This window comes from Denticeps clupeoides, chromosome 15 (assembly GCF_900700375.1).
Source record: "Denticeps clupeoides chromosome 15, fDenClu1.1, whole genome shotgun sequence".
NCBI classification, from domain to species: domain Eukaryota; kingdom Metazoa; phylum Chordata; class Actinopteri; order Clupeiformes; family Denticipitidae; genus Denticeps; species Denticeps clupeoides.
Window position 1 is genome coordinate 18661344 of NC_041721.1, and position 15923 is coordinate 18677266.

Below are 15923 nucleotides of genomic sequence, written 5' to 3' on the forward strand. Positions count from 1 at the left end.
ACGTGTCCTCACATTGTCATGAAACACGGGGTCAAACAGATGGGACGTGCTTTTGACTGAGCTTGTCTGTGTGGAACTCAGGAGCTTCGAGGGGATCCTGTATAAGAAGGGTGCCCTGCTGAAGCCGTGGAAGCAGCGCTGGTTTGTTCTGGACAAAACAAAGCACCAGGTAGGACAACCACGCCACCTGCTGACACAACACGCCACTGCACACACACACACAGACACACACAGTGTCCTGTACTCTCGGGCTGACGCCCTTGTGGTCTCTGGTAGCTGCGCTACTACGACTCACGGCAGGATAAGGAGTGTAAGGGGGTGATCGAACTGGCAGAGGTGGAGTCTGTGGTCCCCGGAACACCCACCATGGGCGCGCCCAAGAATATAGAGGAAAAAGCCTTCTTTGATGTAAGTTCCATATGCAGCAGGTTGCAGTCGGTCACCCAACTTTATCTGAGAGACCCTCAACATTTAATATGAGTGTGTGTGTTGGTGTGTGTTTACAGCTGAAGACGACCAAGCGTGTGTACAACTTCTGTGCGGAGAATGGGCTGCATGCACAGCTGTGGGTAGACAGTATTCAGAGCTGCCTCTCTGATGCCTAGGGGGAGGAGCCACAGCTCAAATGACCAATTGGACCTTCAGCCATCACCACGGGGCCTCTGACCGACAGCTTGGATTGACAGTCACAGGGAGGCGGGGCTGCAGGGAGCAGAGCTCCACTTGGTGTTTTGGCAGCATCTCAGTGTTTAAATTTTTTTTTTGTGAAAAGAAGTGTGAAGCCTGGCCATTGTGTGTGGGTGTGTGTGAGAGAGAGAACGAGAGAATTTGTGTGTGCGCGTGTGTCTGTCTCACTAACCACTATGCCCTAGGTCCACTGGGACCAGCATGCATCTCACCCCCAGAGGATATGCTGTTTCCTCTTTTGCTGTGGTTGTTATGACAATGCCCCCACAACCATCTGCACTGCCAGTGCATAAACCACCCACCACACACACACACACACACACACACACACAGAGGTTTATGTACTCAGCAGATGCATCCATTTAGTGAGTGATGTCACTTTGCGATGGCCTCAGTGCTTCATGAAGGACCTTTTTGTTATTATTTCTGCCACAGGGGGCGCTGTGGCTCTCGGCTCAGATTAGTGCCAGTGGGAGATTAATATCTCAGATTAGTCTGTTTACAAGAAATAGTCTTTACACCCATTCATGACAGAGGAGACGCTCCGTAACTCATCAAGAACATGTAAATTGATCATTCCGGGGTTGTATATGTTTACGTCCCATAGTGATGAGAGGCTGGTGCTTGCTGCCATGACAACAGTGCTGCTGTGGTGCAGAGGTCAGAGTTGAAAGGTCTCATGGGGGTAATTGCCAGTGAGTTGCTGCTCAGCATTTCTGATGGTTTTAAACTCATATCTGAAGCATTTTTGAATATAGCTGCAGTATGTACTGAGTTTGAGCCTTTCTGAACACACACGCACACACTCGGAACTATTCACAGAGCAGACGGATCCGTGTGTGCGCGCACGCGTGTGTGTTTGGGCTCCTGTTCTCTCACCACTATGTCTTCCGGGAGTATTTAATCTGTTCCCCATCTCAAAACGTGTATATAGAGCAGTTCTGTCTCATCACCATTAGTTTCTTTTCATTTTTCATTCATAGTCCAAGATGACACAAATCCCAGAATGTTCTGTGTCTTCAAAACACACTGCAACATTCCCGTGTAAAATAGGGTCCTACTGCTGTCCTGAACTTTACATTTGAATTGTAGATTTTGTTCTAATAACTGCTTTGTATATACTACTCAGATTTGTATGTATCGTTTAAGGTAGTAATTTATTTAACTTTTGTCTCCTTTTAAACACCACTTTTGAATTAGATCCAATATGTGCCATTGTTTATCTCTGTATTAACGTGACTAATTTTTTTTTTTTTTTTTTTAAGAACTCCTGAGGAGATGTCCCCATTTTAAAAAAAAAATATATATATATATGTATAAACATGGTAGTCCTTTCCCCATGTGTGAGTGTGTGTACACGTGTCTCACATTTCTGCTCTACACATCCCATGTTGTCTGTTGTCTCTTGGGGTCTGTGGTCAAGCACATCGAATGCTTTTGGAATTAAAAAAAATGAAGATGACAGTCTGATGTCCCAGGAAACTGTGCAGTTTCTCCACCTTAAAACATTAAAGATGGAGCAGGAACAGGTTCCTCTCTGGTATCCGTCAGTCGTAGTTCAGCATTTGTACAAGCAATAGGAACAGCAACTGCAGTTTCATTTGGTTTTGGAGCCTCTGGATTGACCACTCCTCAGATCGTGTGATCGGGTCACGTTTAAACACCAGACGCTTCTTTACAGGGACCCATTGTGGGGACAAAACAATTTAGTCCAGCTGCTCAAAATGTTTTTAATTAAAAAAAAAATGTACAGAGTTACCAGCTAAACTCTCCCCTCCAGACAACTGGGCTCCTCCAGGTCTGGCGACCCACTCAGTCTGTCGCATCGTGAACGTGACCATCAGCCCCACAGTCCCCACCCGCCCAGTGAGTAAAACCAGCAGAAGCAGGCAGAGAGAGAGAGAGATTTTGGTTGCTTACACAGTAATCACATAAATTAGAATTTCTACATTATGCAAAATAATATTGGTTAAATTCAAAAATAGGATTTGAAAGATACAGCAACAGAAAAAAGGCAATAATTTTGGCTTTGGAAACAAACCTGTTTTTGAAAATGTCTGTCATTGATATATATATATATATATATTTATATACTGTTGAAAGCAGAATGGTGGGAGACTAGAGTTCTGAGGCAGATATGCAACACACCCACACACACAATTCAGCACAACATGTCTCCAACTCACACTTCTGCAAGTGCAAAATAAACAAACGTGCCAAAAACCAATAGACATCCCAGATGATTTTTGTACCATAGAGAACTGAAGCAAGCAGATATGACTGATGGACGTGATGAGAGCAGAACTGGGCGGGGCTGGAACCAGGAGAGGGGCGTCAGCTCCCTCTACAGGCAGGAGCTTTAACTGTCTGAGCAGCAGGCGGGGCAGCTTCTGTAGAGCATGATTTGCAGGCCCCACCCACTTCCCAGAGGGCTCGTGGGGAAGGGTGAACTTAAGGCTGACATCATTAAGAGACGCATCGGACTTGACGATGTGTGGAATGGGTCCACTGCTCTCAAAATTGCTTTAATAGGGAATTGTGGGAATATTTAGGTAGATAAGATATTTAGGCAGATCAAGTTTTGGTTGATTTAAGAACAAATCTGAAGTCTATACAATCAAAAGATCTTGGCGAATTAGCTGGGATCAAAAGAAAACCATGTGTTTGTATATGCTTGAGTATAATGTTTCACATGCGATTAAAACTAAAAGATGAAAAGCAAATTAAATAAAAAAAAAAAAAAAAAAAAACCCTGAACCATGAAGAGAGATTTTTCACCCACAATGCTTATCAAATTGTTAAATAAATGGCAAATGGTAATTATTGCACATTGATAAGAAGGAAGCAGAAGTGCATCACAGAGTCGACCCAGGATGTGTCTCCCGCTCCCCGCCATCACTTCAACATTCATCAAAGATCAGATCCAAATGGAGACGGTGGCAGCTGGTGGGTGGAGATTTAAATAATACTTCTGTTGTGCTTAAATATACTGGAAAGAGCTGCTGAAGAGGCAACATCCAGAGGAGGGTGGGGAAGAGATGAAGAGGATGACCGAAGTGGCTGTGCTGGGCTGTAACCATGGGGACAGTGCTACATTTATTCTGTGAGTCTCTGGAGGTCGGCCTGGAGCCTCCCCTCTCCTCTGCAGATGCTCTCTGATTGGCTGATTGGCAGTGTCCAGATCACTTAGGACCATGTGGTTTGCTGAAACACCAGAAGTGGCGTTGAGGTTTTCAGGGGTCAAATGGAAGCGGAGAGACAGGGCCGGCTGACCGGGTGGTGGAGGGGCTGATGCTCAGCCAACCTCAGACCGGCCCATTGGGAGTCAAACCTCCTGGTGAAGGTGAGTCGATTCTGCTGAGAGAGAGAGAGAGGTTAAAGTTCAGAGAGCCACATGACAGACCACCAGCAATGAAGGGTGTACAACATGAAGATCACACTCAGCTGCACCAGTCAACAGGAGACCCACAAGCACACACACTTACTTCCTGTCGGTCACAGTGATATTCTCTGTGGCTGAGGAGGGCGTGGCCCCTGATGGGGACTGGGAGGTTCCAGCAGCAGGTTGCACCTTCTGATTGCCACCAGACACACTGAGTTTCTCCAATGGCACCTGTACCTCACTGACAGACAGTCACACACACGTTTTAACTCTTCATTTGCTGCTACCGTTCCGAATTTAGTGTTTATAATGAGTCTGGTAAGTGGGGTTTAAAATCGTGGGTTCATGCTCATCTGACTCAGCTACTACGATGACCAAAAACGCAGTCATTGGTGAGTTTCATAAACCATGGCAAACACTGGCTAATGTCACTACAGAGTGACTTGTATTATTATACCTACAGCGACTGGAGGGAAGGGAGATCTTGCTCACTCCTGCTGGCTTGCTCACTCCTAATGGCTATTCACAAGCCACGCCCACTAAAACGCGAGCAAGGACACTCAACTTGTGGTATACTACTTATAGTTCATGTTTCAATGTACAGTTTTTACTACACATAGTACAGTTAATACAAATCAAAATCACAATATCAGTCAAATAGATCGCAATTAGACTTTTAAAATGATTTTGAACTTGTTTACAGTAGTTTGTTTTAGTTGTGATGTAGTTGTGTAAGCGTACCTCTTGGCAGCAGTCTTGTCACCGCGCGCATCCTCCACCTCCTCCTCGCTGTCAGAGCCTCCTGAAGAGCTGCTGTCGGAGGCGACCAAGGGGGCTTTCCTCCCCTCACACACCTCCCACACACCACCAGGGGATGCTAAGAGGAGCGAAAAGGTTCACACAACGGCTGAATTCACAGTAGCAGCCTCCTTAAAGTGTCCACATCATGGCATCGGCACAAATAGCCTTCCTTTTCATCTTTACTCCATGTGGTCTGAACGCACACACAGACAGTACTCACATGTTTTCTCTGGTGTCTGGTTGGCTGGCGGCCCCGTATCACTGCTCTCTGAGCTGTACAGGATGAAGAATGGCATTACGGTCACGCCACATCATATCCCATCCAATCGTCAATCCTACTTGAGTACGTATGCCATAATTAGGTTAACTTTTCTCCGGTCATTCTGACAAAGAAACCAGTACAGAAATATTCAGCTGCTCTAAATGTAAAACTAGAGATATGATATGTGCTAGTCAGCAGTAAATTACTGGATCGTTTACTGCTGTTATCCGTACCTGCAGAAGGGCTGGAACTCGGTGAAATTGGCCCAGCCCGTGTCGTTCGTGTCAGCTGTACTCGGCTCAGACGAACCCCAGGAACTGGAGCTCCCACTCACGTCCACCTCCCCAAAATCTGCGGTCCAGCCTGGGCCTACACACACAGTTAAAATGCTGGCTGTACAGACTGGCTGTCTCAAACTGGATGACGAGTTACTGGGGAAACACCGACTCTGTGATTCCACTGATTCCACCCCTTGGGCTACAGTGGTGGCTGCCGCCGCCGCCGCCACCTCCGGCTCAGCCTCCTCCTCCTCCTCCACCCGGTCTTCATCAGAGGCCGACCCGCGGCCCTGCCCCCCGTTCTTCAGAGTTTTGGATGTGCTGTTTGATGACAGCGACACTCCAAACCTGTAGCAGATGTATGCACGCACACACACACACGAATTGGGTTTATGAAAAAGGTAGAGAGATGGTGTGTGTGTGTGTGTGTGTGTGTGTGTGTGTGTGTGTGTGTACTCATTTGGCAAATGTATTCATGAAGACTGGAAATCAACACATGCTAAATAAACACAAAAATATGCAGATTTAATTCAAAGTTAAACGCAAAATCTATTCTTCAGGATGGGTATTCAAAGAAATTGACAGAGGGAGTTAAAGTGTCACACATAGATTTACATTTACAAAGCACAATTATTATGACATGTAGAATACTGGGGTGATTCTAGAACTGTGGGGGTGTTGAGCAGGTTACCTGGATCGAGATTTGACTTGTTTTGCATAGTTAATTTCTTTATCCTCCCAAATATCCTCCTCATCCTCACAGTCATCAAACTGCTGTATCCTCTCCTTACAGCAGGCCTCAAAAGCTGCAGCACTGGCCTACAGACACACACACACACACACAAACACGGCGTGAACTGATGTCCAGATCAAGACACAGAGATTCAGGAGCACACAAATGCATCTTACACTACTGTCATCCGCCTCCACGTTGAAGTTAATTTCAGCAATGCGGTCAAACGTAGCACTTCAGGAGGAAAAAAGAAGAAAGAGAGGGGGGGGGGTTAACAAGTGTGTGTGTGTGTGTGTGTGTGTGTGTGTGCGTGTTGTGTGCACGCAAGACAGCATGAAACACAACTCTTGGACTTACTTGATATTCTCATCATGTTCACTAAACTCTTCATCATTAAAGCCAAACTGATCCACAAAGTTGGCAGTCATCTGCTGAATCTGGTAGTCTGAGAAGGCCTAAAGATGGGCGGGGTGAAATGTTCCACTGTAAATTACAGCGCTTCAGATCATCTCTTCCCTCTCTCGCTCTCACACACATACACACACGTAGACACATAAAAAGTAATCATTCCTGACTGGCCGTTCTGAACTTATTTCAACTTGGAGAGTAAACGTCTCCGATAGGCAACAGCCTGGTTATGGGACTCGTTCCTGACAGCTTTCTAGAATGATATGCCACATTTCAGTAGCTATGGTTGTAATATTTTATTACAAGATTTTAAATTTATTCTTGATCTCAATTGCCATAGTTTTGCTAAAAATCAAAAATAAATTTAGCATTCATTGCTCTCTTTCTCTCTCTCCATCTCGCTCACACACGCACCTGCTGGATGGACAAGTCGTTGGGGAAAGGGCTTTCCATATCATCATCCTCACTAGATGAGTGCAGGTTATGAGTGCTCACCTAACAATTAAAATTATATTTAAGAGCAACACATTCAAATCCATACAAAAACCTAAAGAAACTGAAGGATAACGGACTGAAAGGTGTGTATGTGTCTATGTGTGTGTGTTTGAATACCAGGTCCACTGTGTTTTTCCTGTTGGTTTCTCGAAGAGTCTCCCCAACAAATGTTTCCCAGCGCCCTCTACAGTCCTCAGGCAACTCTGCAGACAGAAAGCATGATCATCATCACGTGTCCTCCACTGGCCAGGATCTGGCTTTGGAAGAGTTCCTCTCAGCTCTGGTATGAGCATGTATGAACCCACCTTTGATCAGATCTCTGATCTGGGACTGAACAGGCACCTTCTCCAGATTCTGCACCACGGTGTTGGCAATGCGAGTCAAGTGACCCATGTAGCCTCTCCTAGCCCCACCTTCTACCCTGACAAAATCACACCAAGATAATGTCATCATCCGGCTCACCCAGCTTCCCCACAACCCAACCCCCGGATCTTACTGGATTTTATCATTCTCTTCCCACGCATCCAGAATCCTCTGCATCAAACGGCACTGTTGAAAGAGCTAGGAGGATGAGACAGGACAAATCAGTGTGAAAAAGTGAAGTGATTGTCACTTGTGATACACAGCAGCACAGCATACGGTGCACACAGTGAAATTTGTCTTCTGTATTTAACCCATCGCCATGAGTGAGCAGTTGACAGCCATGACAGGCACCCGGGGGAGCAGTGTGAGGGGACGGAGTTTTGCTAAGTGGCACCTTGGCGGATCGGGATTCGAACCAGCAACCTTCTGATTAAGGGGCCGCTTCCTTAACCACTAGGTCACCACTGTGTGTGTGTGTGTGTATATATATATATATGAGTTACGCTCACATGAGCCACCAGTGTTTCGTTGGCAGGAGAATGGGGCGGGTCCTGGGGACCTGCTTTGGGTGGAGGGTCTTCGTGGTTCTGCTGGCTGGCAGGAGGCAGGGTGCCGTGTGCAGAGTGGTTCAGGATCGAGGCCACACACAGCTCCACTTGGAAGTGCAAGAAGTTATTCCAGGTGTATTTAAAGAACAGGTCCTGAACACAGGAAGAAGCCATAATTCAATCACAAATGAGTCAAGCAAGCAGGAATATTTAACACCTTGGTATTGTTCAAATTAAGGTACTAGTGGCTCACACACACACACATCCTACGTCCTCCTTCTGGATGGGTGAACTAGAGGGCGTGGTCCCGCCATACAGCAGGTCTTGTACAGATTGACAAAAAACTGTTTACAATGAACAGAGGTTCCCGGGGAGAAATGTTGCTCTTTGTGATCGATCCCATCACTCACAGCTCAGGATAATCTGTAAATGGTGTTGCTATGGTGATACAACATAATGAAGGGACACTGGGATCAACCCGGGACACAGGGCTGAGGAGGCTGGGTGGTGTGACGCACTGACCAGCAGTTTGTCCATGATGCTGAGCTGGCACAGCTCCTGGCAGATGGCCCCATCGTTCGTCTGGAGCAGGGCAGCCACCAGCCGAGCCACTTGGAGTCGGGCGTTACCCAGCGGCTGCTCCAAAACCCCTACTGTAGTCAGTATTGCACTTTTCTGGAGAACACACACCCATAGTCAGTGTTTATTACCTAACGCAACCCTTCATAAACTGGCAGAGTGGACTCACCTTAGGAGGATCAAGTAGAAGTTGCTGGAAGTCCTTAAGATGAGGCTCAAGTGCACGTAGAACACTGCTGCTGACGGAATACGCACACTCACTTCCCTGAGAACACAGGTCCATCAGCCCCTCCAGCCTGTCGAGACACGGACACTCATCATGCTCCTTGCCGCCTTCAGATACAGTTCTCATATTCAGATGCAGCATCCATCTCATGCTCACCCGGTCCTCCGGGACTCCAGTAATGTAAGAAGCACTTGAGTTCCATTGACAACGGACACGTCTGTCCTGTCCGCCTCAAACATGCTCTTCAGGAGCGCGGACACGTTCTCCTGCCTGCGGTCAAAAACCACCATTACACACAGGGCTACATATTCTACACACAGAGCTGAAATCTGCGTTCTCTTTAACTTACGACTCGAGGACAGCCAATAACGGATCAGGCTCTGCAGCCTCAGCGAGCTGATTGGCCTGGTCACGGCTGAGGCGAATGATGTCACAGAGGGTCTGGGATGCATTGGATTGTCTCTGGGAGACAAAAGATGAAAACAAGAATATTAATTAATATTAATTCACAAGGCGATAATCAAGAAGTTGTGAGTTTTTACCGTCTGGACACAGACATGTGGGTGTGTGATAGAAATGAATAAAGAAATCCTCGCTCACCTCCTCGTCTCGGCCTGTGTGAATGAGTTCTGTTAGTCGCTGAATCAGCCGTTCATCGTTCAGCCACTAGTTAAAAAAACAAAGTGCTCAGGGAAATCAATATGGCATATAAACCAAAAACGCCGACCACAGGAGCTGCAGATTTGGAGATGCTACTAGAGTTAAAATGTTCCCTAGCTGCCAAAAAATGTCCCACCCACTGCCTGATAACACTGTACACAGAAGGGGTGTGATGGGATCTCGCCATATTAAATTGTGAGGTTATAATCAGGCGAGTGGTAGCCTAGTGGTTAAGGAAGTGGCCCGGTAAGAAGAAGGTTGCTGGTTCAAATCCCGATGCACAGCTGCACACACACACACTCCTGTGTCTGAGAGACACTTACATTGAGAACCTCCTGTCGTAAAGGTGCAGGCTCCACACAGCTGATGAGGCGCAGCAGCAGGTCCATCATGGCGGAGGCGTCAATGTGAGTCAGCACCAGACTGATGAAACTATGCTTCTTCCTCAAGAAGGAGATCACCTGTCCCCCCCACCACACACAGCGGGGGTGAGGACACGAAGGACTCAGTTCACACCTTATCAGGTAGGGCTGCACAATTAATCAAATTTTAATCACGATCATGATTTTAGCTGGCCGATTAAATTAAGATTAGGGCTGCACGATTTGGGGAAAAAGACATATTGCGATTATTGAGATCAATATTGCGATATGCGATATGATAAACATACAAACTACTTATAACCTGAAATGCCCAGTGCTTTCAAAATACAATATTCTACAAAATTAAATAAATCACAAAAAACTCTTTTACATTACTGTTGAACGACAAACCCTGGTAAGGCTAAACAACTGTTTTGATTATATTTGGCCATTATAAAATCCCGTATTATAGTTCTTACGTTTAACCAAAACGTTGTTTGGAGGCTGACTTGAACTCAGGGATGCATAGCTTTGCTAGCTTAGCTAAGGTTAAGATTTGTAAACAGAGGTGAATTTCTTTTGGAAACCTTCAAAGTTTGAGAAAAGTTAACTAAACAGCTAAGAACAGTCTAAATAGTTAATGCCTACACTTAGCCAAAACGTTGTTTGGAGGCTGACTTGAACTCAGGGATGCATAGCTTTGCTAGCTTAGCTAAGGTTAAGATTTGTAAACAGAGGTGAATTTCTTTTGGAAACCTTCAAAGTTTGAGAAAAGTTAACTAAACAGCTAAGAACAGTCTAAATAGTTAATGCCTACACTTAGCCAAAACGTTGTTTGGAGGCTGACTTGAACTCAGGGATGCATAGCTTCGCTAGCTTAGCCTATCTTAACTAAGGTTAAGACTTATAAAACGGGGATTTTATAATGGCCAAATATATTCAAAACAATTGTCCAGCCTTACCTATGAAATGTAATCCCTGGTTTGGAGCGTACAGCGGTTTGTACAGCCCCAAGCAACACAAGAGTGAGACATTTTTATGCATTTCTCTCCATAGACATGTATATGCTTCACTCCACAGCAGAGCCTCTCGCAATATGGCGGCAACGTTGACGTACGAGGCAGCTCGTCATGCGCCGTCAACCCATATGTCTCCGAATCGAAAGTCATGTGACCAAATACGTCACATCCGACTGAAGTGAGACTCGCAAACTTTGAGAGAATGGATCGGATATGCTGCCGATCCAATCCATTTAAATCTAATCATTTAAATCGCAGCGTTCATGTAATCGCACAGACATCGCGATTAGATTAATCGTGCAGCACTAATTAAGATGATTGCCTGCGATATTTACATTTAAATAACCAGGGGGCGAGCGAAAGCATAGACTGAGAAGCAACCCCAAATTGTGACAGAGTGAGACATGCGTGACTATTTATCCAAATAAGCAGGTAAATGGATGGTCATCTTTCATATTAAATCTACAAAAAATCATTTTCATAGTGACCTGCCTTCAGTCATCTCTTAATCCAGGATAGTTTTTATTGCTACATATCTGAAAGCCTTGTTCACTTAGTGTTTATTTCAAACAGAAAGTGCAATAAAATGGGTTTTACCTAAAATAATGAATAATCATGATAAATAATCATGGTTATAATACTGATAAAAATAATCGTGATTATCATTTTGGGCATAATCGTGCATCCCATTTATCCTGTGATGTGAATGTGTTCGAAAATGCTGTACCTGCTCGGTTTTGCGGGCAATCAAGTTGCCAATTGTCTTGCTGAAGAAGCTGGCAAGTAAGGGGTTAAGGGGTGGTTCTTTCTCCAGGAAGTGGTAAAGTTTCTCCAGGAGCGCCTCATCTCCACCCAGCTTATCGTTTATCATGCCCACATCCGATGTCAGCAGCTCACATGCAATATTGGGGAACCTGGAAGCAATTGACAAGATGAGGAGTAAAGTATGCTGTTTCTAAACTATAAGAATAAAAAATAAATATATATATATAATATAAATATATATAATAATCTAAATTCATGCTTGTGTGGAAACAGCAGAAATGTTAATCATTTATCTGCTGTTTACCACTTGACAATGTACAGGCCACAGTTCTGGTCACTGAACAGAGTGGAAACACCTGAGAACAGTTTTCCGGAAACTGACTCAAACATCCCATCTGTTCCCTGCACCAGGTCAGAGGAGGTCACATGGAGAAAACCAGCTCTCAGAATATAATATTTACACATTACGCATGGCTGGTTTTGGTCACGTTAACATCCATAATGTGTTAACGAGTAATGAAATTAAGGCTAATGGTGTTTTAAAAATGCTAATATATAAAATATTTATATAGATTTAATCACACGTGTGTGAAGTCTATTTACTATGGAGACTGGGATGTGTGGAACGTAGTGGATTGTCGGTGAAGATGTTCTGTTAGACCGGTTTTCTGAATTCGTTTGATTGAGTAATGGAGCACTAAGGTGCTGAATGAGTTTTGGTTTTTTATTCGAGAACTGAATGGCGTAAGAGGGTGGTGTCAGGTGGATCTTCAGATCCATGAATAAGCACACAAAATGACACCAATTAAAGTCTTGGGTGGTAGTAGCCTAGTGTCTTTTACACTTGCCTATGAAGCAGAAGAGCACAAAGTCCCAGGTTCAAACCCTGAGCAAGACACTTAACCTCGAGTGTCTCATTAGTGACAGGGACAGTCCCCCTAATTGTAAGGCACTCTGGATAAGAACATCTGATAAATGCCTCAAATGTAAACACGGTTATGCAAACAAGACTGGTTTATGATCAATCATTTTATGATGGCCAAACAACTGTTGAAATGAGAATCTCTAGTAGACAGATGGGCTGATGTGCCATGTGACCACACAGACGCCTTTCCATTCCGAGCACCACGGGATGTCTTGCTCCAGTCACACCCAGTGCAGACACTACTGCTGCTGCAGGCCTCACCCATGAGTCGTGTGATACGAGGGAAGGGTCGGGACGGATATATTTACGCCGCACAACACTGACATACATTTAGAAGGTAATCAAGTTACTTGCTCCCTCCAGAGCAGTACTGGAAGACAGCAAATGAAACGTCTGTTCACCAGAATCATTTCCCAACCAACATGAACATCTGAATCCCTGAAACCACTCTGCACTTGAACATAAATAGTAAACAAAACCCTAAAATTAGTGGACAGATCACCATGAAATAAGGAGTGGAGGTGTGATTCTGCAAGCTAGAATTCTAAAACAGAGTAATTATTAAAACACAGAAGCTTTGCTGCCCTCTACAGCTTTCTAGAACGTACACTTTTCTACAGCGTACAGCTATTTTGGAATAGAATTAATTTAGGAATACAGAAGGAGTTATGGTGCACAAAAACCTAATATTTTTAAAGCTCATCACTGTGTGTGTGTGTGTGTGTGTGTGTGTGTGTGTGTGTGTGTGTGTGTGTGTGTGTGTGTGTGTTTTTTTCACCGTCCCTGCTCTGCCTGACCATCTTCTCTGCTGAATTGAGGGTTGAAAATTTTAAAAATAATGAAACTTTTTGGATGCAGAATGTTATTCTGGAGCCTGTGTCTGGACATAAGAATCCATTCTGTGTTTAGAGTCTATAGTTAAAGTGAACGTATGACCAGGCAGAATCCTGCAAACACATCTGAACGACCGCCACCCCTGCTCGTACTTGAAGCGCAGCTTCTCCTCCAGGTCAGCAGGGGGCTCCTCTGTGATGAGGGAGACCAGCTCCTGCATGCAGTGGTCCTGTGAGAGGAAGAGCAGAAGCCGGCGGTTCTGGGCCTTGCACTCCTGCAGAACATCTTCCTCCTCCATCAGCTCGTGCAGTGTCACGTCCTCCCGCTCCAGCAGCTGCTCCATATGGGACGTGGTGTGGAGGTCAAATTTCCAAAACATGCTGGAGGCTGCTGCAGGCGCTCACCTGCACGACAGAAAAAGAGGAATGAAGCGATGGCTTTTCATGTCATTAGTCATCAGGTGATATTAGGAACTTCAAAGCTGGCTGTTTTTAATACACTGATCATTCAAAAATCGAGCAGTGTGTATGTATATCTGTGTGTGTGTGTGTGTGTGTGTATAATGAGGTTGTGTTTTGGTTGGTTCCACAGAAAAACAGAAGCAGGGAAACATGACTTAACTGCATGTTCCACATGCAGTCACCCAACTATGGTGTCCTGAAATTATGGCAATAACTGAAATTTTGAAACGGCAACCTGTTTAATTTTCTGTTCACCAAATTCAGACGTGACGGAAAGCAAGTAGACTACATGAGGGAACATCTACCATTTTTTCCTGCTCTGTTCCATTAAAACAGGTAGAAGCAAAAAGATCAGCTTTCAAAACCAAGGAGGTCAACAATTATTGCACGTCTAAAGTTTTTTACGGCGTTGGATGTTCAGAAGTAATTCATTCTGAATTCAAAAATATGTAAAGGCACCACAGAACAAATGTTGCTTATGCATGCGTGCATGCGTCCATGCGTGTGTGTGTGTGTGTGTGTGTGTATTACCAGCAGGGGAAGTGTGTAGGTGCTTAGTGACGGCCCGTGCGCGGACGAGCAGGCATCTGAGGGGCAGAATGCTGAGAGCATTCACCAGCATGGGGCTCCAGTTCTCCACGGGCGTCACCTCCAGCACCTCTCTACAGCACCAAAACACACATATACCGGCACATAATCCATAGCTTTTAGATTAAACGATTAAAGGGGAAAAGAAAAAGTCATGATTTATGTCAAGCTGTCAGCTCAGTACTTGTAGGAATTAAAGATTTGGACACAATGTGCATCGATTTCCATAAAGTATGAGATTAGTGAAGGATCAAGCACCGACAGACAGAGTCACATGGTACTGGCTAACTGAAACTATCCTTAACCAGCTAGTCAACATAAATAAATATAAGGACGTTAGCAGCAGGACTGGACAAGAAGGAAAAAAGGAGCGCGAGTTCAAGCTGGTGAGATTCTTCAGACCAATGTTGGTTTTACCTTTTAAAATGGCATGTACCCGCACACACGGTCCAAACACGGTGCAAAGCACATACTAAACATGACTTCCAGCGTAAACAGAACCGGACCTAGTGTCCACATGGAGAGAGCAGTGGAGCAGCATGCTGCCTCTGAACATCTCACATGCAGAGTTCCTCCTGGATCGCTGGAGAGAAGATGCTGAACACGCCGCTCGCCATGATGGACGAAAACAAGCTGCTGATCCGGAGACTCCCCCGGCCCCGCTGCAGCAAGTAACCTCCTTCCTTCCTTCCTTCCTTCCTGCGTCGCGCAGCGTTCCGTGTGCACCTCCCTGGCCACGCAGGGGGCTGCTCTGACCCCGGGGGCACGGCGGGGTCACCGCCTGACCCCTGACACGGGCCCGACCCTTCCGGCAGCCCGCGACGCCGTGGTGCTGCGCGAGGCCTCAGCATTCGGGGGACAAAACCCACATACGGGCACAGTTTCGGAGCGTCAAACACGCACTCTGGCCGGACTAACGTCGTTACGTTAACCAGTTACGCCAACTAGACAAACTTCCGCGGATATTCCGCCTCCGTCCCGAAAAGTTCGAAAGTAATAGCGGGGCCGGAACACACGGCGGGCCGAGCTGCTAGCCAATTAGCCGTGCTAGCTTCTAGCTGCAGCCGCCGCTGGAACCGACCGTGAACTTAAACTTACCAGGCGACAAACTGCGACCTGCGCGTCCCCCTTCCTGTGCGCCGAGGTGCCCGCTGTTTACCAATCAATATTCCGGAGTTCACTTCCTATGACGGCGCAAGGACGGCTGTTTTTCAGGACGCAGGCGACACGCGCGACCCGTGGATGGTCTGCAGTGGCGACCCTGACGCAGCCGGGCTCACCAGCAGTCGGTCGGGATCGCCGTCAGGCTCCCACATGCAAGGCCACAAAATAATCGCTCATATTTTCCATTCAAAATGGCGGCCGGCGGCAGGAGCGCGCGGCGCGCGGCCGTGCGTCTTGTTTTTCTGGCGCGTGTCCGGAGGGCGCGCTGCGCGTCACTGGGTTGGGAGCCGGGTCCGCCTTCATTCCCGACCTCCCTGCTCCGTTTTGGGGGATATTTTAGGTACGGAGATAGGACACTGGCGACTCTTTTGGGGGCACAATCT

At 46.0% G+C, this 15923-nt stretch overlaps 2 protein-coding genes across 11 annotated transcripts in view; one reads left to right on the forward strand and one right to left on the reverse strand.

Annotated features, from left to right (window-relative positions):
* Nucleotides 1-2213, forward strand: part of sbf1 (SET binding factor 1) — a 43591-nt gene extending 41378 nt beyond the window's left edge. For all 5 annotated transcript variants that reach the window (XM_028954546.1, XM_028954548.1, XM_028954547.1 and 2 more), the window contains 3 exons: nt 82-169; nt 277-408; nt 507-2213. In XM_028954546.1, the coding sequence (XP_028810379.1) occupies nt 82-169; nt 277-408; nt 507-605 (319 nt within the window). In that variant the 3' untranslated portion in view covers nt 606-2213. The remainder of the gene's footprint in view (nt 1-81; nt 170-276; nt 409-506) is intronic.
* Nucleotides 2214-2579: 366 nt separating this feature from the next.
* ppp6r2a (protein phosphatase 6, regulatory subunit 2a) lies at nt 2580-15784 on the reverse strand. 6 transcript variants are annotated; one of them, XM_028954554.1, is made up of 24 exons: nt 15475-15784; nt 14320-14450; nt 13480-13731; nt 11531-11717; nt 9746-9883; nt 9363-9428; nt 9112-9224; nt 8919-9032; nt 8706-8832; nt 8480-8632; nt 7919-8110; nt 7543-7607; nt 7352-7467; nt 7164-7249; nt 6966-7046; nt 6501-6598; nt 6320-6377; nt 6102-6229; nt 5580-5758; nt 5366-5501; nt 5091-5143; nt 4811-4946; nt 4173-4310; nt 2580-4044 (listed from the first exon to the last, which is right to left on the reverse strand). In XM_028954554.1, exons 3-24 carry the CDS (start codon nt 13704-13706, stop codon nt 3993-3995), a joined length of 2643 nt encoding a protein of 880 aa, XP_028810387.1. In that variant the 5' UTR covers nt 13707-13731; nt 14320-14450; nt 15475-15784; the 3' UTR covers nt 2580-3992. The 6 variants fall into 6 exon arrangements, 5 of the variants coding, with proteins under 5 accessions (XP_028810387.1, XP_028810386.1, XP_028810384.1 ...); XM_028954553.1 differs by having other exon boundaries at nt 2580-4041; nt 5366-5758; XM_028954551.1 differs by having other exon boundaries at nt 5366-5758.
* Nucleotides 15785-15923: the final 139 nt, after the last annotated feature.

What these genes read in the sequence shown, in the direction of transcription:
- ppp6r2a (XM_028954551.1), bottom strand. Translation starts at nt 13,706, where the DNA reads ATGTTTTGGAAATTTGACCTCCACACCACGTCCCATATGGAGCAGCTG. An exon ending in ACACAGGCCGAGACGAGGAG is followed by an intron (nt 9,225 to 9,362) that starts GTGAGCGAGGAT and finishes TTTGTCTCCCAG; the next exon opens with AGACAATCCAATGCATCCCA. An exon ending in CCAGACACCAGAGAAAACAT is followed by an intron (nt 4,947 to 5,090) that starts GTGAGTACTGTC and finishes CGCTCCTCTTAG; the next exon opens with CATCCCCTGGTGGTGTGTGG.